Here is a 15,496-nt window from a genome sequence, read left to right as displayed (position 1 = left end):
ACTATTTCAGTTAGATAGTTACTGTAGGGAATTTATTTTGTTTTTACCCAAAGTGTAACTATATATACATGTGTAATATTAATTTGAGAATTAATGAGAAATAATCAGAAACATTATTCTCAATATGGTATCCTCCGCCAGAAGTCTACCGACTTCGATCCTTTAGCTTTCTCAGTACCCAAACAACTATTTTCTTCTTATTTTCTCAGTGCCCAAACAGATCTCTTCCGCTCTTTTCTTCTATGATCTTGCGCATTCATGGTGGCAAATTCCTCCCATTCTTCTTCTCCGATGATCGCGCAACCTACTTCTTCTCCTCAAGATGGTCCAGACGAAGCTCAAACGCCACAATTATCTCATCTGGAAGTCTCTCTTTGATCCGATCTTCCGCCGCTACAAGCTTGCTGGAATTGTTGATGGATCTGAACCTGCACCGCCTCAATTTCTCTGTGATTCTTCCGGCAATTTCACTTCTACTCCTAATCCTGCCTTCAAGTTATAGTATGAGAAAGATCAAAATATCATAATCTGGATTAACTCTACCCTATCTGAGGATTTAATTCCTTTCACCGTCGGTGTCCAATCTGCTCGGGAGTTATGGCAGAATCTTGAACGGCGATTTGGCGGTGTCTCGCATTCTCACATTCATCAACTTCGATCAAATCTTCAATCTATGACCAAAGGCAGTTCATCTATCTCTGAGTATCTCCCGCGAATCAAGGAAGTCACCAATGCTCTCACGGCTGCTGGCGCGCCTGTCGATGATCATGATCTTGTTCTGATAATTCTCAATGGACTTCTTGATGATTATAATTCGTTTGTTGATTCTGTGCAATTCCGTCTTGCTGAAACCTCTGTTGATGATCTTCATGGTTTTTTGCTCAATAAAGAAATGGCCCTTGCAAGAAAGAAGCATACAACAGGCTTTTCTGTTGAACCTTTTCAAGCATTTCATGTCCAAACATCATCCACCAATGCTCCTCCGTTGCTACCTATGCCGCCTATTCCCCCTCAACCGCAAGCCTACAATGCTCATCCTCAGCAGTTCTATAATTCTCAGAATCAACGCAATTCTCAGAGATCTACCAACAATCAGCGTTCCTACAACAACAACAATCGCAATCGCTTCCCTCGCTCAACCAACAATTCACAGACTCGTGGTGGTAATCGTGGTGGACATCGATTTTACAACAATTTTAAGCCTAATCCATGTCCAATCTGTGAAGATCCCAGCCATCAAGCCATTGATTGCAGCAATCGTATGAATCCTAATTTTCACAGTCGTGTTCCTCCTGCTAAGCTTGCAATGTATGCTGCTCCTCTAGTCAGTTCCTCTCCTCCATGGCTTCTTGACTCTGGTGCAAGTTCACACATGACCAATAATATTCAGAATTTGCAGAATCCGCAACCCTATCAAGGTCCTGACAAGGTTTATATTGGCGATGGCCAAGGTTTGCACATTCATCACTCTAGATCTTCTTTACTTAAAACTCCTGATGCTACCTTTCAATTAAAGAATGTTTTACATGTTCCTCAATTGAAACATGATCTGCTCTCTACAAATATGTTTTCTTTGGATAATTGGTGTTCTATAACTCTAAATCCTTTTGACTTTAATGTCAAGGATCTTACTACGGGGAAGATGCTTTTTAGAGGTCCTGTTCGCCAAGGTCTCTATCCCTTCTATGCATCTCCTCATTCTTCCCGCAAGTACCTTGCCACTACTGCAATAAGGACTTCATCTCAAATTTGGCACCAACACTTGGGACACCCGACGATCAAGAATTTTAGAACTGTTATCTCTAAGTCTTCTCTGCCTATTACTACTTCTGTTGACAAGTTGTTTTGTTCAGATTGTATTTTGGGCAAGTGTGCAAAATTGCCCTTTCATGATTTTGTTAGTCTCACATCTAGACCACTAGAACTTGTTCATGCTGATGTTTGGGGACCAGCACCATTGTTATCTATCAGTGGTTCCAAGTTCTATGTTCTTTTTGTAGATGACTTCACCAAATATACTTGGTTGTATCCTCTCAAGAATAAATCCAATGTCTTTGTTACATTTGTTCAATTTCAACCTTTGGTTGAAAATATCTCTGGTTTCAAGATTGGTACTTTGAGAACCGACTCAGGGGGTGAATTTCTCAGCTGTTCTTTTCATCAGCATCTTACTTCTTGTGGTATTCAACATCATCTCAGTTGTTCACACACTCCCCAACAAAACGGTTGTGTCGAAAGAAAGCACCGGCATGTTGTTGAAACTGCCCGAACCTTATTGATAGCTTCTAAGGTGCCTCATAAATTTTGGGTTGAAGCTTTTCTCACTGCCACTTACCTCATCAATAGGTTGCCACCTCCTTCAAAACCATCTCCATGGGAACAATTTTTTCGAAAGCCTTCTGATTACAATCAACTCAGGGTTTTTGGTTGTAGCTACTACCCTTGGTTAAAACCCTATATCACCTCTAAATTAGATGCCAAGAGTAAACCTTGTGTCTTCCTCGGTTACAGTTTGATCCATAAAGGGTATATATGCCTCGATCCCATCATAAATCGAGTCTACATCTCTAGACACGCCTATTTTGATGAGACTTCCTTTCCTTTTCACACACTTTCATCTTCCTCTTCTACTTCTCCTTGTAACTCCTCCCCTTTTTCCTTGGTCTTTCCCCATCTCTACCCTACCGTGTCCTCCTCATGCCCTGCTACTCCTACATCCCAAGTCTCTACCTCTCCCATACTTCCAACCCCGCCTCTACACCCTGCATCATCTTTTCCATCTAACCCTGCACCATCTTTTCAACCTGCACATGCACCCCTGTCTTCTCTACCTATCTTTTCCATTCATCCTATGCAAACTAGGTCTAAGTCAGGGATTTTCAAACCCAAAGCTTACACAGCTACAAAACATCATTTACCCTCCCACCTTGACAGTGAATATGTTCCCTCGACCTATCTTCAGGCATCTAAGTACCCTCATAGGCGAGCAGCCATGCAAGATGAATTTAATGCTCTGCAGAATACAGGAACCTGTAATCTTATTCCTCTTTCTCCTTCTCACAACTTAGTCGGCTGAAAGTGGGTTTTTCGCATTAAACGTAAACCTGATGGTTCTGTGGATCGTTATAAAGCCCGTCTAGTGGCTAAAGGTTACAATCAATAGAAAGGCATTGACCTGTGACCATCCGGATCCTTCTTACCTTGGCAGTTCTGTCCAGTTGGTTCTTACATCAGTTGGATGTCAGCAATGCTTTTCTTCACGGTTCTTTAAAAGAAAATGTGTCTATGACTCAGCCTTCTGGATTTATTGATCAAGAGAATCCCAACTATGTGTGTCATTTGCAGAAATCTCTCTATGGTCTTAAACAAGCCCCTCGGGCTTGGTTTGAGAAACTTCAAACTTCATTCTTATTACTGGGATTTCGAACATCACAATCTGATCATAGTTTATTCATACTTCATCAGCCTGTTCTTGTTTTGGTTCTGGTGTACGTTGATGATATAATTGTTACTAGCCCTTCTTCCACTCATTGTAATGATGTTATTTCAAAGCTCAGTGCTCAGTTTCCAGTCAAGGATTTGGGTGACCTACATTATTTTCTTGGCCTTGAAGTACAGAGATCTTCATCAGGTATATTCATTCATCAATCCAAATATATTCTGGATTTACTCAAACGATCACACATGGATGGAGCTAAGCCTTGTCTTACACCCCTTGGTTCTACTAAGCTCGATCTTTCTGGCCCTTTCCTCTCTGATCCTGCATAGTACCGATCAATTGTCAGGGCTCTCCAATACTTAACTTGGACCCGGCCGGACTTATCCTTTGTTGTTAATTTGGTGTGCCAGTTCATGCATTCACCCAGAGGGCAACATTTTCAGGCCGTCAAACGGATTTTACGATACTTAAAAGGTACACTTGGTCTTGGTTTGTGGTTTCCAAAATCCTCATTTTCTCTGATGCTGACTGGGCGGGTTACCCGTGGGATCGACGATCTGCAGGCGAGTTTTGTATTTTTCTTGGTCCATCTCTCATTAGTTGGTCTGCAAAGAAGCAACACACAGTTGCTAGATCCTCTACCGAGGCTGAGTACCGCTCTTTAGTTCATACTGCAGCTGAACTCACTTGGATCTGTCAATTATTCACTGATATTGGTTTCTAGTTACCTATCATTCCTCAGATTTGGTGTGACAATGTTTCTGCTATTGCCTTAGCATCAAATCTTGTTTTTAATGCTCGTACTAAGCATGTCGAAATTGACTATCACTATATTCGTGAGCTAGTTTTAGCCCACTTGATCCGAGTTTAGTTTGTTTGCAGTGTTGATCAACTTGCGGACCTTTTACCAAGTCTCTTCCTCGACAAAGATTTCTTCATCTTCGGTCCAAGCTTTCTCTTCAATCCTCTCCGTTTAGCTTGAGGGGGTGTGATAAGGATAAAATAGTACCTCATTGTAATGGTAACTCATAATAGTTACTATTTCAGTTAGATAGTTACTGTAGGGAATTTATTTTGTTTTTACACAAAGTGTAACTATACATTCATGTGTAATATTAATTTGAGAATTAATGAGAAATAATCAGAAACATTATTCTCAATACATTTCACCGCCACCGTTAGTTCTGCCAGAGTCCGATAGGGACACAGAGGATAATAACAACATCGGGTTCGGGTTCCCGAGTTTCTTGTTCGGTGGATCCATGGAGCTCATGGCTGTTCCCAAGAGGAAGGTATATATGTCTGTGTACTTGGGGTTTTGGGGTTTTATGGGTTTTAGGGTTCTGGGTTCTGGAATTTATGTATCGTCATTTGTTTAGATTAAAAGTGAATTCTTTTTGTTTTCATTTGAAATTGGCAAATGGGTTTTCAATTCCATGTTATATTGTTTGCTCTGATGATTTTATATGGCTTGTGTATGGTAGAATTGCTTGTTCTTTACTATTTTAGCTTGTTTTTTGTGAATTTTACTTTTAAATTCCGCTAATGAAAGGATATTTAGTGCTTATACCGGTAGAAATTCGAGCTTAACATTTTGATTCATGGTAAGGAGGATTTGCTTTTATTTTAAATTTCTTTCATACTGTGATTATCATTCTTGAAGGCCATCGTCCCCTGTTTGATTCATCGTCTTAATCTTTCATAGATGCTTTTTGTTTTCATGTTTTTTGTTACTGGTTGAAGATTTAAAATCAAAGCTGGCATGTCATGCATGAAGGGAAATCTTAGAGATTAATATGGGATTTCGAAATGACTAGCATGCATATACAATTCAAAATTAATATACATAAGCAACGGAAGCATGTTATCAAATAATATCAAAGCTATAGTCATGCAAATCCCCTTCAAGGTTCATAGGTTTATATATAATGCATCTAAAACTTTTAAGTTAAGAACAAAGTGAAGGAATAGATCTATACCTCTTGATCTAGATTTTAGACCAAGGATGGACCACCTCCAAGCCCTTTGCTCCTTGAACTCCTTGAGCCTAGCCTCCCTCCTTGCCTCCTCCACTTTGTTGGTAAGAGTGCTCCTAGGTTCTCCTTTAGTCTCCAAAGGAGAAGACCTCTAAAGATCCACACCCACTAGTGTAGTGAGATGGATGGAGGAATAACCAAAAGAGTGAAAAAGGATTAGCTAAATCACACTTAAGGTGGCCGGCCTTTGTGTAGTTTTAGAGAGCTATTTCTTTTGCCTCTTTGTTGTTTTAAAACACAAAAAACCCTAAGGAATAAATCTCTATAAAGTTCCTTATATAGACAAAAAGAAACCTAGTCAACAACTTGACTTAATATCTCTCCCTCTCCACTTTAAATGGCCGGCCCCTTTGTGTTAGTTTGGGCTTTGGGCTTTTATTTATTTCTAGTCATCCAATGCTTGAATAAAAGCCCAATGGGTTTAGGCCCAATGGGCCCAATTAAACCCGAACGTTTCATTAAGCCCAAAACGATCTTTTATCGCTTTTATGATTTCTTTAGACTTTCTAAATTAATCACAACACTTAATTAATCCAATTAATTATTTCCATCATCCATTAATTACTTACCACAAGAGTGTATCGGTGTACAATCATTTTAGGTTCTAATTAGCAAGGTAGTGAGGTGATTGACATCAATCCAATTGATTATATTTAATTCAATCACTTAGTGAATTAAAACTTCCTTTTAATTCACCTTCTTCTTTGATAACTACATTTAATCATCTAGAAGAACTCACAAGCTATGAGTGACATCTAACCATATATCATAGCTACCCAAGCTAATGTAGAAGTTGTTTGGAGAACCTATTCAGTTGGAATTACAATGTAATTCGATCCTTCTCTAAAACAATACTCTCAATCACATTACTAGGGTATGGATATATCATGTCAAACCCCTAATGTGATTATTCCTTCTTATATGATTCAATTGAGTCGTATAGGAACGCTTTCCTTTATTACGCTCGATACTTCGGCCGAAGATTCCCGAATCATATCTTAGAGTATTCTTCCTCTCTTATCGAGGATTAGAGATTCCTTGTTGCGCATTCACTTGCCTTCATGACTAAGTGGCTTAACCCCAATTATGCCGTGGACACCCACGAATGGGGTGACTTTGACATAATCAAAGATTAAGTACTTAGCCACAAGACAACGACGATGCCTCAGGTCAAAGGACTACTTACATTATTCCAACCATTAGAGTTACTTGCTTGACATGTGAGTAGACCTCCATGCAAGTACTCTCGTTCGATTGTGTTCAGTGAACTCATTCCCTTAATGAGCACCTACATACTTGTCTTAGTGTCACCACACGAATGGGATGAGACTTTCCATCCTTCCATTTGAAGCAGACACAGTATGTACCGGTCTAAGCATTGTCAGTATCCCTCCGACAATCCAATGACCAGGAACCTTTTTGGACATTATGGTTATGTGAATAAGGTCTCTGTAGTCTAACATCATTAGATTACTTCTTCAATCGATCCATTGTCTATGGATTCACTATTTAGGACATATATCGTTTATTGAGATAGTCCTAATTAGTATCTTTGCCATTTGATGTATAAGAATCATCTATACATCCATTCATTTGTCCTGTGAAAGGTTTCTTCTAAAGATTGACTTTCCAGGCATATTTCCAACAATGCATGCTATAACTTTGATGTTTCATTTGCTTTTTTTGTTGTCATTTTGTTATTGTAATGGACGTTTGGAAGATGCGGAGATTTGATATTTAAGGACGTATATCGTGCAGACTTCTCCCCACAAGAGAGGCATAAGAAATGGCCCAAAGGCTCTAAAACCTGTCCCAGTGATAGTTCGATGCAGGTAAGTGCTTTGTGACTTTTGTAAGCTTTTCATTTCAATGAGGATGTACTTTTAGAAATATTTCTACTGTACTATAATGAAATATAGTTGAATAGTTAGCTGGAGGTTTGAATTGCTGTTGATAATTTGGTTGCGAATTATCGGAGAGAACTAGAACAACAAAGTTTTATCGCACTAAGTGAGGTTGGCTGTATAAATACTAGAATGCCACTACACTCAGTTTTGCACCAAATTTTCCGTTAGTTCCAAGTACTCCATGTCTTTTCTTAAAGTCTCTTTCCAATTTTTCTTAGGTCTTCCTTCACCTCTTTTCTCATGAGCCTCCATCTAATAATTATATTTTCTAACTAGAGCATCTGTAAGTCTTCGGTTCACATGTTCAAACCACCTTAACCGATTTTCTCTCATTTTATCTTCAATTGCGGCCACTTCTACTTTAATTCGGATATCCTCATTCTTAATCATGTCCCTTCTCATGTGCCCACACATCCAACGAAATATTCTCATCTCCGCTACACTCCTTTTGTGCACGTGGTGACACTTGACTGCCAGCATTTCGTGCCATAAAGCTTGCTGGCCTTATTGTTGTCTTATTAAATTTTACCTTGAGCTTTAGTGACATATACCATGCACACAACACACTCGATGCACTCTTCCATTTCATCCATCCATCTTGTATTGTATGGTTGAGATCCCATCCAATTCTTCATTCTTTCGCAAGATAGATCCGAGGTAACGAAAGCATTTGCCTTTGGTACATCTTGATTTCCAATCCTCACACCTATCTCATTTTGACCCATCTGCGCTAAACTTGCACTCCATATACTATGTCTCTTTGACCTACTTAAGCGAAGACATTTAGGGCCCGTTTGTTTGACCGGATTAGGAAGGATTGGACTGGACTGGACTTAGTCCCTTGTTTGGTCTGCACCAGGATTAGGTTTAATGACCTTAGGTCGGACTCGCTCGGATTATACCTCCTTACGAGTTCTTAACGAGGATCCCCAATTTCAGGCAGACTCGTAAGCCCACCGCGAGAGAGTCACTCGTCCAAGAACCCCCCAACGTCGCTAGTCCTGCTTGTCCTCATCTCTGCGTCTTCCCTTATCGTCGTCCTTGCCCTGCTCCCTCATCGTCGTCCACGAAAAGACTTGGACTAGAGTGTGAGCTTGTAAAGACAAGGAAGAAGAAGATGACGTTGGGTCTGATCAATGCCAACCCCGTGGTCCACACTATGAAGGAAAGGGTTGCTTGCACCGATGATCTCCACGCTGACGACACCATCGATCCTCTCGATATCTATGATATCCTTTCCCGATCCATCTCTTACCGCCTTTCTTTTCTTTTTTTTTTCTTTTTCTTTTTTAATTTAATTATGTGAAATTTTGCTGAAATTTGCCATCTTTGACTGGAAATTGCCAGTTTTGTGAGAGATATTAGAGATCCGGAGCACCCCTACTCGTTAGAGCAGCTCAACGTGCTTTCGGAAGAGTCGATTATAGTGGATGACAAGCTTGGCCGTATTCTGTGAGTATCATTTCTCAATTTTGAGCTTCAATTTTGCAATTTTTTGGTAATTTGGATTCTGGGTTTTTAAAGAAATCACCAAAGTTTTGATCTTTATTAATTTTTTTATTTTTATTTTTTTTGAAATTTGATTGAAGGATAACTTTTACGCCGACGATTCAGCATTGCAGTATGGCAACAGTGATAGGTCTGTGCCCGAGAGTTAAACTGAAACATTGCTTCCCTCCTCATTACAAGGTCCGTCAGTTTGCTATGTTAGAGATTTTGGTGCGAAAATATGTTCCAATTAACCCAGATCATGAGATTTGTAGCATTACTCTATTACACAATGGCAAAAATTTTAGGGCGTTAGGCACATGTATTGGAGCTATTAAAATAAAACAATAATGTAGTCCTAGTCTAAGCAAACACAAATCTGTTGAACAGTACTGTTTTCATTATCCTGCTTCTTAGTCCGGTACTGCACCAAACGCTTCACTAAGTTAGTCTATCTTAGTCTAGTCTAAGTCAGTCTAGTTTGGTCCCTGCAGCTAGTCTAGTTTGAGACAGTCCGGTGCAACAAACGCACCCTTAGATTCCAACAGCTCCCTCCAGAGGTTAAGCTTCGTATTTACTCCCTCTTGCACTCATCTATCAGCTCTATATCATCTGTGTAAAGCATACACCGGGGATATCATCTTGAATATGCCTCGTTAAGTCATCCATTACTGATGCAAAAAGGCAAGGACTTAAAAGTCTTGGTGTAATCCTATGGTTTTGGGAAAATTTTCAGTTTGTCCTTCATAAGTTCTTACTACAGTCCTTGCTCCATCATACATATCCTTTGTTGTTTGGATATATGCTACTCGACTACTTTAATTATTAATGACCCTCTGTTGACCTGGTATAGAAAATGTCGGTATTGTTTGTGTGACTTCTTAGACAATTGAAGTTTATGGTTGATTCATAATCCATGTCTTGAGTCGATGAAATAATTTTTGTTTTGCCTGCAAACAGCATGGAAAATGATTTGACAAATTCGGGAAAAGCACGAAATGAACAAAATTAGATGTTTATGTTTTTATTGGAGATGCATTATAATGCTTAAGCTGTTCTTGTAAATTGTTAAGAAAAGATATAATATTGTTTGTCACAAAATATGAGAACTTGTATGTTGCTATGTTTTTCGCTTCTTGTTCGGTAAACCCAGAACCTAATCTCGTGACAACCCAGTATGTAGTGTAGTTGTATATGATTTTAGCTTATATTTGCAATGAAATTCAGCATATAGCAATAAAATAGTAACTTTGTCGTGTAATGTTTGGTTGCAGGGCTTGTGATCGTGTCAAGCTAGCACACTTCTATTGTTGTAGCGGTAGGGAAAATGCCGGTGAGCGTGATGGCTCAAGAAGTTGAGATTGAAGTCTATAGAGCACCCAACTGTAGTAGACGTGTAGGATAGAGAGGTTGAAAGTGTTTTAGACTTGAGAATCGATCTGTAGCTTTCTATGTCGAGTTTGTTCTTTCTTTTCCCTTACCAGTATACAGTTTATATCAAATGGCTTCTTTCCTTTTCTGTTATTGTGCAAAAACTGAGAGATGTGGTAGGGCTGTAAGCAAAATAAACGAATTGGTGTTTTTGTTCACTGAATGAAAGGCAATTTTTCACCTCAGGTGCTGTTCGTCCTTCTAACGTTCACTGAACTTAATTACCTACCGAATACAGGGCCTCAATGTTATGAACTGGTTGTGATTGTCTTAATCACAATGAGGTTTTAGCTAATAACATTAAGGGCTAAATTGTAAGGTAGTTAAGGGTAATTGTAAGGAGTTAAGCATGGGGGGTTCAATTGTAACGAGCTAAGAATTATTAGAGGTTTTAGAAATTACTAATAGTAGTGTCCAGGTGGCATTCTTGTATTGGGGATTATGCAGCATGAGGCTCTTGAGTTGATTGTAACAGGCAGATTTTGGAAATTAATAGAATATTCCTTGTTTCCTTTCTCTTTATCCTCTTGCCATTTCCATACTGCCTAGCTACCGGTGAGATTGATTCTCCGGCACTGGTGTGATCTTAACATTGGTATCACCCTGCGATCCTGGATTTTCTCTTCCGTGTATGCCCCGTCCTAAACCAAACACTCGTTCAAACACCATGGATGCTTGCTTTGCCGCTTTTGAAGCTGAATTTCCATCCATCATTCGTGACGCCGTGAAATCCGCTTTGGATGATCAATTCTCCTCTCGGCTTGATGCACGTCTTCCTGCATATTTTGAGCAGTTCTGTCGTGAGCTCCACCATGAATTTCCCGGTCGTCGGGAGGGTGAAGGGTCCTCTCACCCACCCCCTTCCGATTTCCTTGCTCCTCCAGATCTGGCACAACTTCAGCCACCTGACAGTCCGGGCAAACAGCCTCCCCAACCGCCTTGGCACTCGCCTTGGCAATAGTGGCTCGAATTTCCCCGTTTCACTGAAGGCGACGATCTCATTGCTTGGATCTACAAAGCAGAGCAGTTTTTTACCTTCTACGGGATCCCGGACGCTCACCATGTTCACACTGCTTCCTTCCATTTTGAGGCAGAGCTTCTTCACTGGTTTCACTGGATGGACTGTACCAACACCAAACCCACTTGGCCGGAGTTTACCCAAGCTCTTTGTCGTGAGTTTGGACCCTCTGAATTTGATGACAGTGCCGAGGCTTTCTTTAAACTTCGACACACAGGTACTCTTCGTGATTACATCGCTGAATTTTGTCGTTTGGCTACTCGATCCCCGAAGATTAGTCCTCTTTTATTACGTAGTTGCTTTCTTTGGGGGTTAAAAAAGGAACTGCGCTACGATGTTAAGTTGTTGAAACCTGCAATTGTGCATGAAGCTATTGCCATTACAGTGCAACTCGATTCAAAACACACTGAGCTGAAATTACCTCTGTCTCAGCTTTCTACATACTCTAAACCCTCCTCTACCACCATCACCCCTCTTTCCCATACTCTGCCTAAAACTAACAACCTTGCTATTAAGAAATTGACTCCTGCTGAGATTCAAAGGAAGAGGGACGTGGTGAATGTTGGTTCTGCAATGACAAGTGGGTCCCTGGGCATAAGTGCGGCCTAAAGCAACTGCTCATGATGGAAATATTTGATTCCGAAGTTCCAGAAGAAGATATAAGGGCGGCCCTACAATTCAAACTATGAAGATGGTTGGTCAAGTTAATGGCCACACCGTGAAGATCTTACTCGATTTGGGTAGTTCTCACAACTTTGTTGATTCCAAACTATTAAAACAATATGGATGGCAAGCTCACACCACCAGGTCTTTTGAAGTCATGATCGCGAATGGGGGCAAGATTACAAGTTCTGGTTGTTGCAAGGCCATAGAGTTGACTTTAACAGGGTATCATTGTTCTACAGATTTGTATTCCCTGCCACTTGGTGGTTGTGATGTGGTTTTAGAGGTCCAATGGCTTTCCACCGTCAGTCCTGTGTTATGGGATTTCCAGCTCCTTACTATGGAGTTCACCAAAAAACACCATACTTATAAGTTGTCTCATCATTCCTCTAATGCCTCAAGCATTCACCAAGTCTCATTACATCAGCTTCAAAAAGAGTTAACTCACTCTAATTTGGGATTGTTCTTGTACTCCATGGACAAGGAGAAGTTCGAATCCTATGAATTGAGTTCCGTTCAGTTGCAGGAATTGCAGCACCTATTGCATGACTTCGAGGCTATTTTTACCGTGCCTACTTAGCTCCCTTCTCCACGACACCATGATCATCACATTCCTCTCCTGCAAGGGGCAAAACCACTAAGCATTTGACCATACCACTACGGACCATTGCAAAAGACCGAAATCGAAAAGGCAGTTCAAGAGCTACTCAAGGCCGAGTTCATAAGGCAAAGCCATAGTCCATTCTCTTTTCCTGTGCTATTAGTGAAGAAGAAGGATGGTACTTGGCGAATGTGCATTGATTATAGGGAGCTCAATGCCCTCACTATTAAGGATATGTACCCCATACCCCTTATTGATTATTTATTAGATGAATTGCATGGATCCCTCTATTTCTCTAAGTTGGACTTGCGCTCTGGATATCACCAGATATTAATGCAACCTGGAGACATTGAAAAAACTGCATTTCGGACTCATGAGGGCCACTATGAGTTCCTAGTAATGCCTTTTGGGCTTACAAATGCTCCTGCTACATTTCAAAGTTTGATGAACGATGTGTTTAAGCCTCATTTGAGGAAATTTGTGTTAGTCTTCTTTGATGACATCCTCATTTATAGTAAGACCTGGGAGGCTCATTTGGCTCACTTGAAGGCGGTGTTTGAGCTTTTACAAGCCAATCAACTATTTCTCAAGAAATCCAAATGTTCATTTGGACAAAATCGGGTGGAGTATTTGGGACATGTTGTATCTCGAGAAGGAATGGCACCTGACCCTGGAAAAATCCACGTTATACAAAACTGGCCTGCACCAAAAATTGTCAAGGACTTGAAAGGCTTCTTGGGTTTAACAGGCAACTATCGAAAGTTTGTCTCGGGTTATGGCAAAATTTGCCAGCCTTTATATCGGTTGACAAAGAAGGATGGGTTCCATTGGGTTGTAGAAACTCAGCAAGCCTTTGATAAGCTTAAGGTCGCCATGATTTCTCCACAAGTTTTGGCTTTACCAAATTTTTCGAAACCATTTAAAGTGGAATGTGATGCTTCTGGTTGTGGTATTGGAGCTGTGTTGCAACAAGGTGGACGACCTATTGCTTTTTCCAGCCAGTCACTTGGTCTAAGGAATCAAGCACTTTCCACTTATGAGAGAGAGTTCATTGTCGTGGTCTCTGCAGTGAAGAAATGGTAGAATTATTTGCAGGGAATGTTGGAAGTATGCCCACAAAGCCACTCATTTAATGTAATAGCTTTTGGAATACTTAATGTATTAAACTATTAAATGTTTAATGAAGGGCAAAGCTTATTGTTAATCACTATTTATTGTATCATGTGTTTAAGCAATAAGGGAATCCAAGGAATGTATTTGATCTAAGAGAGAAGTGATTTAAGTAAGTTAGATTAACGAGACCTTTCTCTTATGTTCATTCCTAAAACGTTCCTAGCCATAGGATTGCCAATTGGGCATTGACAATCCGCTAAGGTTAGTATGTGTTATGTCGACTCAAGCGTGAGTATGACTAGTTTCAAGTCATTTAGTGTTTGACACTAAGACAAACACATAGGTGCTCGAAAGAGTAATCGAGTACACTGAACAACGATCAAAAGAGAGTTCGAACATACATGTCATGTAAGAACTCGTAAGTTGCAATATGCAAAGTAGTCCTTTGACCTGAGGCATCATAGATGTCTAATGGTTAGGTCATTGATCTTTGATCATGTCAAAGGCATTCCATTGAGAGTGTCCACGGCATTGTTGGGGTCAAGCTATCTAGTCATGTAGGCATATGAATGCACAACAAGGGATCTCTAACCTTCCATGGTGGAAAGAGAATACTCTAAGATATGATTCGAGAGTCTTTGGCCAAAGCATATGAATATGACTTAGGAAATTTGTTCCAAATCATATTCAATTGAATCATATAGAGAAGTATCACATTGGATAGTAGACATGAAACAAACTATCATTCAAACAATGGGATTAAGAGTACTGTATTAGATAAGGACCGTATTGCGTTCTAGTTGTAACTAGATAGGTTCTCCAACCAATTCTACTTAGCTTGGGTAACCATGACATGCTGCTAGGTGTCACTCATGGTTTGTGGAAGCCCTGAAGATTAACAAACACTAATCTTAATCAAAGGGAGAATTGAAATGTAGTTTCAATTCATAATCGATCGTTAAGAGTAACAATCGCCCACTGCCTCGCTAATTGGAACCTAATGGATCGTACACCGAGTAAGGATGAAAGTGAAGAAATATAAATGAAATGGATATGCAATTAAATGGTTTAATTGAAAAATGATCAAGATTAATTAATTAGTTAATTAATTTAACGAAAGGTTCATATTGGGCTTTTAAGTTGGTTTTGGGTTTCGGGGCCCAAAAGTGTGTTGGTCCACAAGGCCCATTATGTTCAAGTTGTATGACAACTAAAACAAAATGGGCAATAAGCACAATCATTTAAGTAAGGCCGGCCATAAGGGTGATGGTTGCAAACTTAGATTAATTACAAGTTTGCCACTCACTTGAAATGAAGTATAAAATCAACTTTATAGCTTTATTTCTCATTAGGGTTTTCTTTGAGACAAAGAGGTGAAACATTTTCTCTCTTTTCTCTACAAGGAGGCCAGCGCCTTAGAGAGGATTTAGCTAGCAATCTTTTATTCTCTAAGTCATCAATTTCATCTTCACACCTCATCCTTGGTGTGGAGACTTAGAGACACCAAACCTTTGGTATTTTTGGAGATCCTTTCCTGACATCCTCAAGGAGCAAAGGAGCACAAAAGGGAAGGAAATCACCAGGAAGATCCAAGGAACTAGGAGGTGACTTGAAGGCCCTCCACTTGGGTGAATCCCTTGTGTAAACAAGGATGAGCTTCAAGGGTAATAAATCTCTAAATCTTACCTTCTCTTTAATGTTGTTAAAGAGTCTTATGGTTCACCATTTACTAGGCTTTGAAAGTCATGGGTTTTATGAATTGTTTTTGAATGCATGCCTACTTTAATGTGTTAATAGTTT

The 15,496-nt window shown here is 39.9% G+C and overlaps 1 protein-coding gene across 1 annotated transcript; it reads left to right on the top strand.

The window, feature by feature from the left end:
* The first annotated feature begins 8,499 nt into the window (after nt 1–8,499).
* On the top strand, nt 8,500–9,842 carry LOC108170237 (protein AE7-like 1). The gene is made up of 4 exons (XM_029091537.2): nt 8,500–8,612; nt 8,730–8,834; nt 8,972–9,101; nt 9,831–9,842. Exons 1-4 carry the CDS (start codon nt 8,500–8,502, stop codon nt 9,840–9,842), a joined length of 360 nt encoding a protein of 119 aa, XP_028947370.2.
* Nucleotides 9,843–15,496: the final 5,654 nt, after the last annotated feature.

The sequence above is a fragment of the Malus domestica genome, chromosome 13 (assembly GCF_042453785.1).
Source record: "Malus domestica chromosome 13, GDT2T_hap1".
In the NCBI taxonomy this organism is placed as follows: Eukaryota; Viridiplantae; Streptophyta; class Magnoliopsida; order Rosales; family Rosaceae; genus Malus; species Malus domestica.
Note: the sequence above shows the minus strand (reverse complement) of the source record. Positions and strands in the feature narration are given on the sequence as shown.

What these genes read in the sequence shown, in the direction of transcription:
- LOC108170237 (XM_029091537.2), top strand. Translation starts at nt 8,500, where the DNA reads ATGACGTTGGGTCTGATCAATGCCAACCCCGTGGTCCACACTATGAAG. An exon ending in GATCCTCTCGATATCTATGA is followed by an intron (nt 8,613 to 8,729) that starts TATCCTTTCCCG and finishes GGAAATTGCCAG; the next exon opens with TTTTGTGAGAGATATTAGAG. An exon ending in GACAAGCTTGGCCGTATTCT is followed by an intron (nt 8,835 to 8,971) that starts GTGAGTATCATT and finishes ATTTGATTGAAG; the next exon opens with GATAACTTTTACGCCGACGA.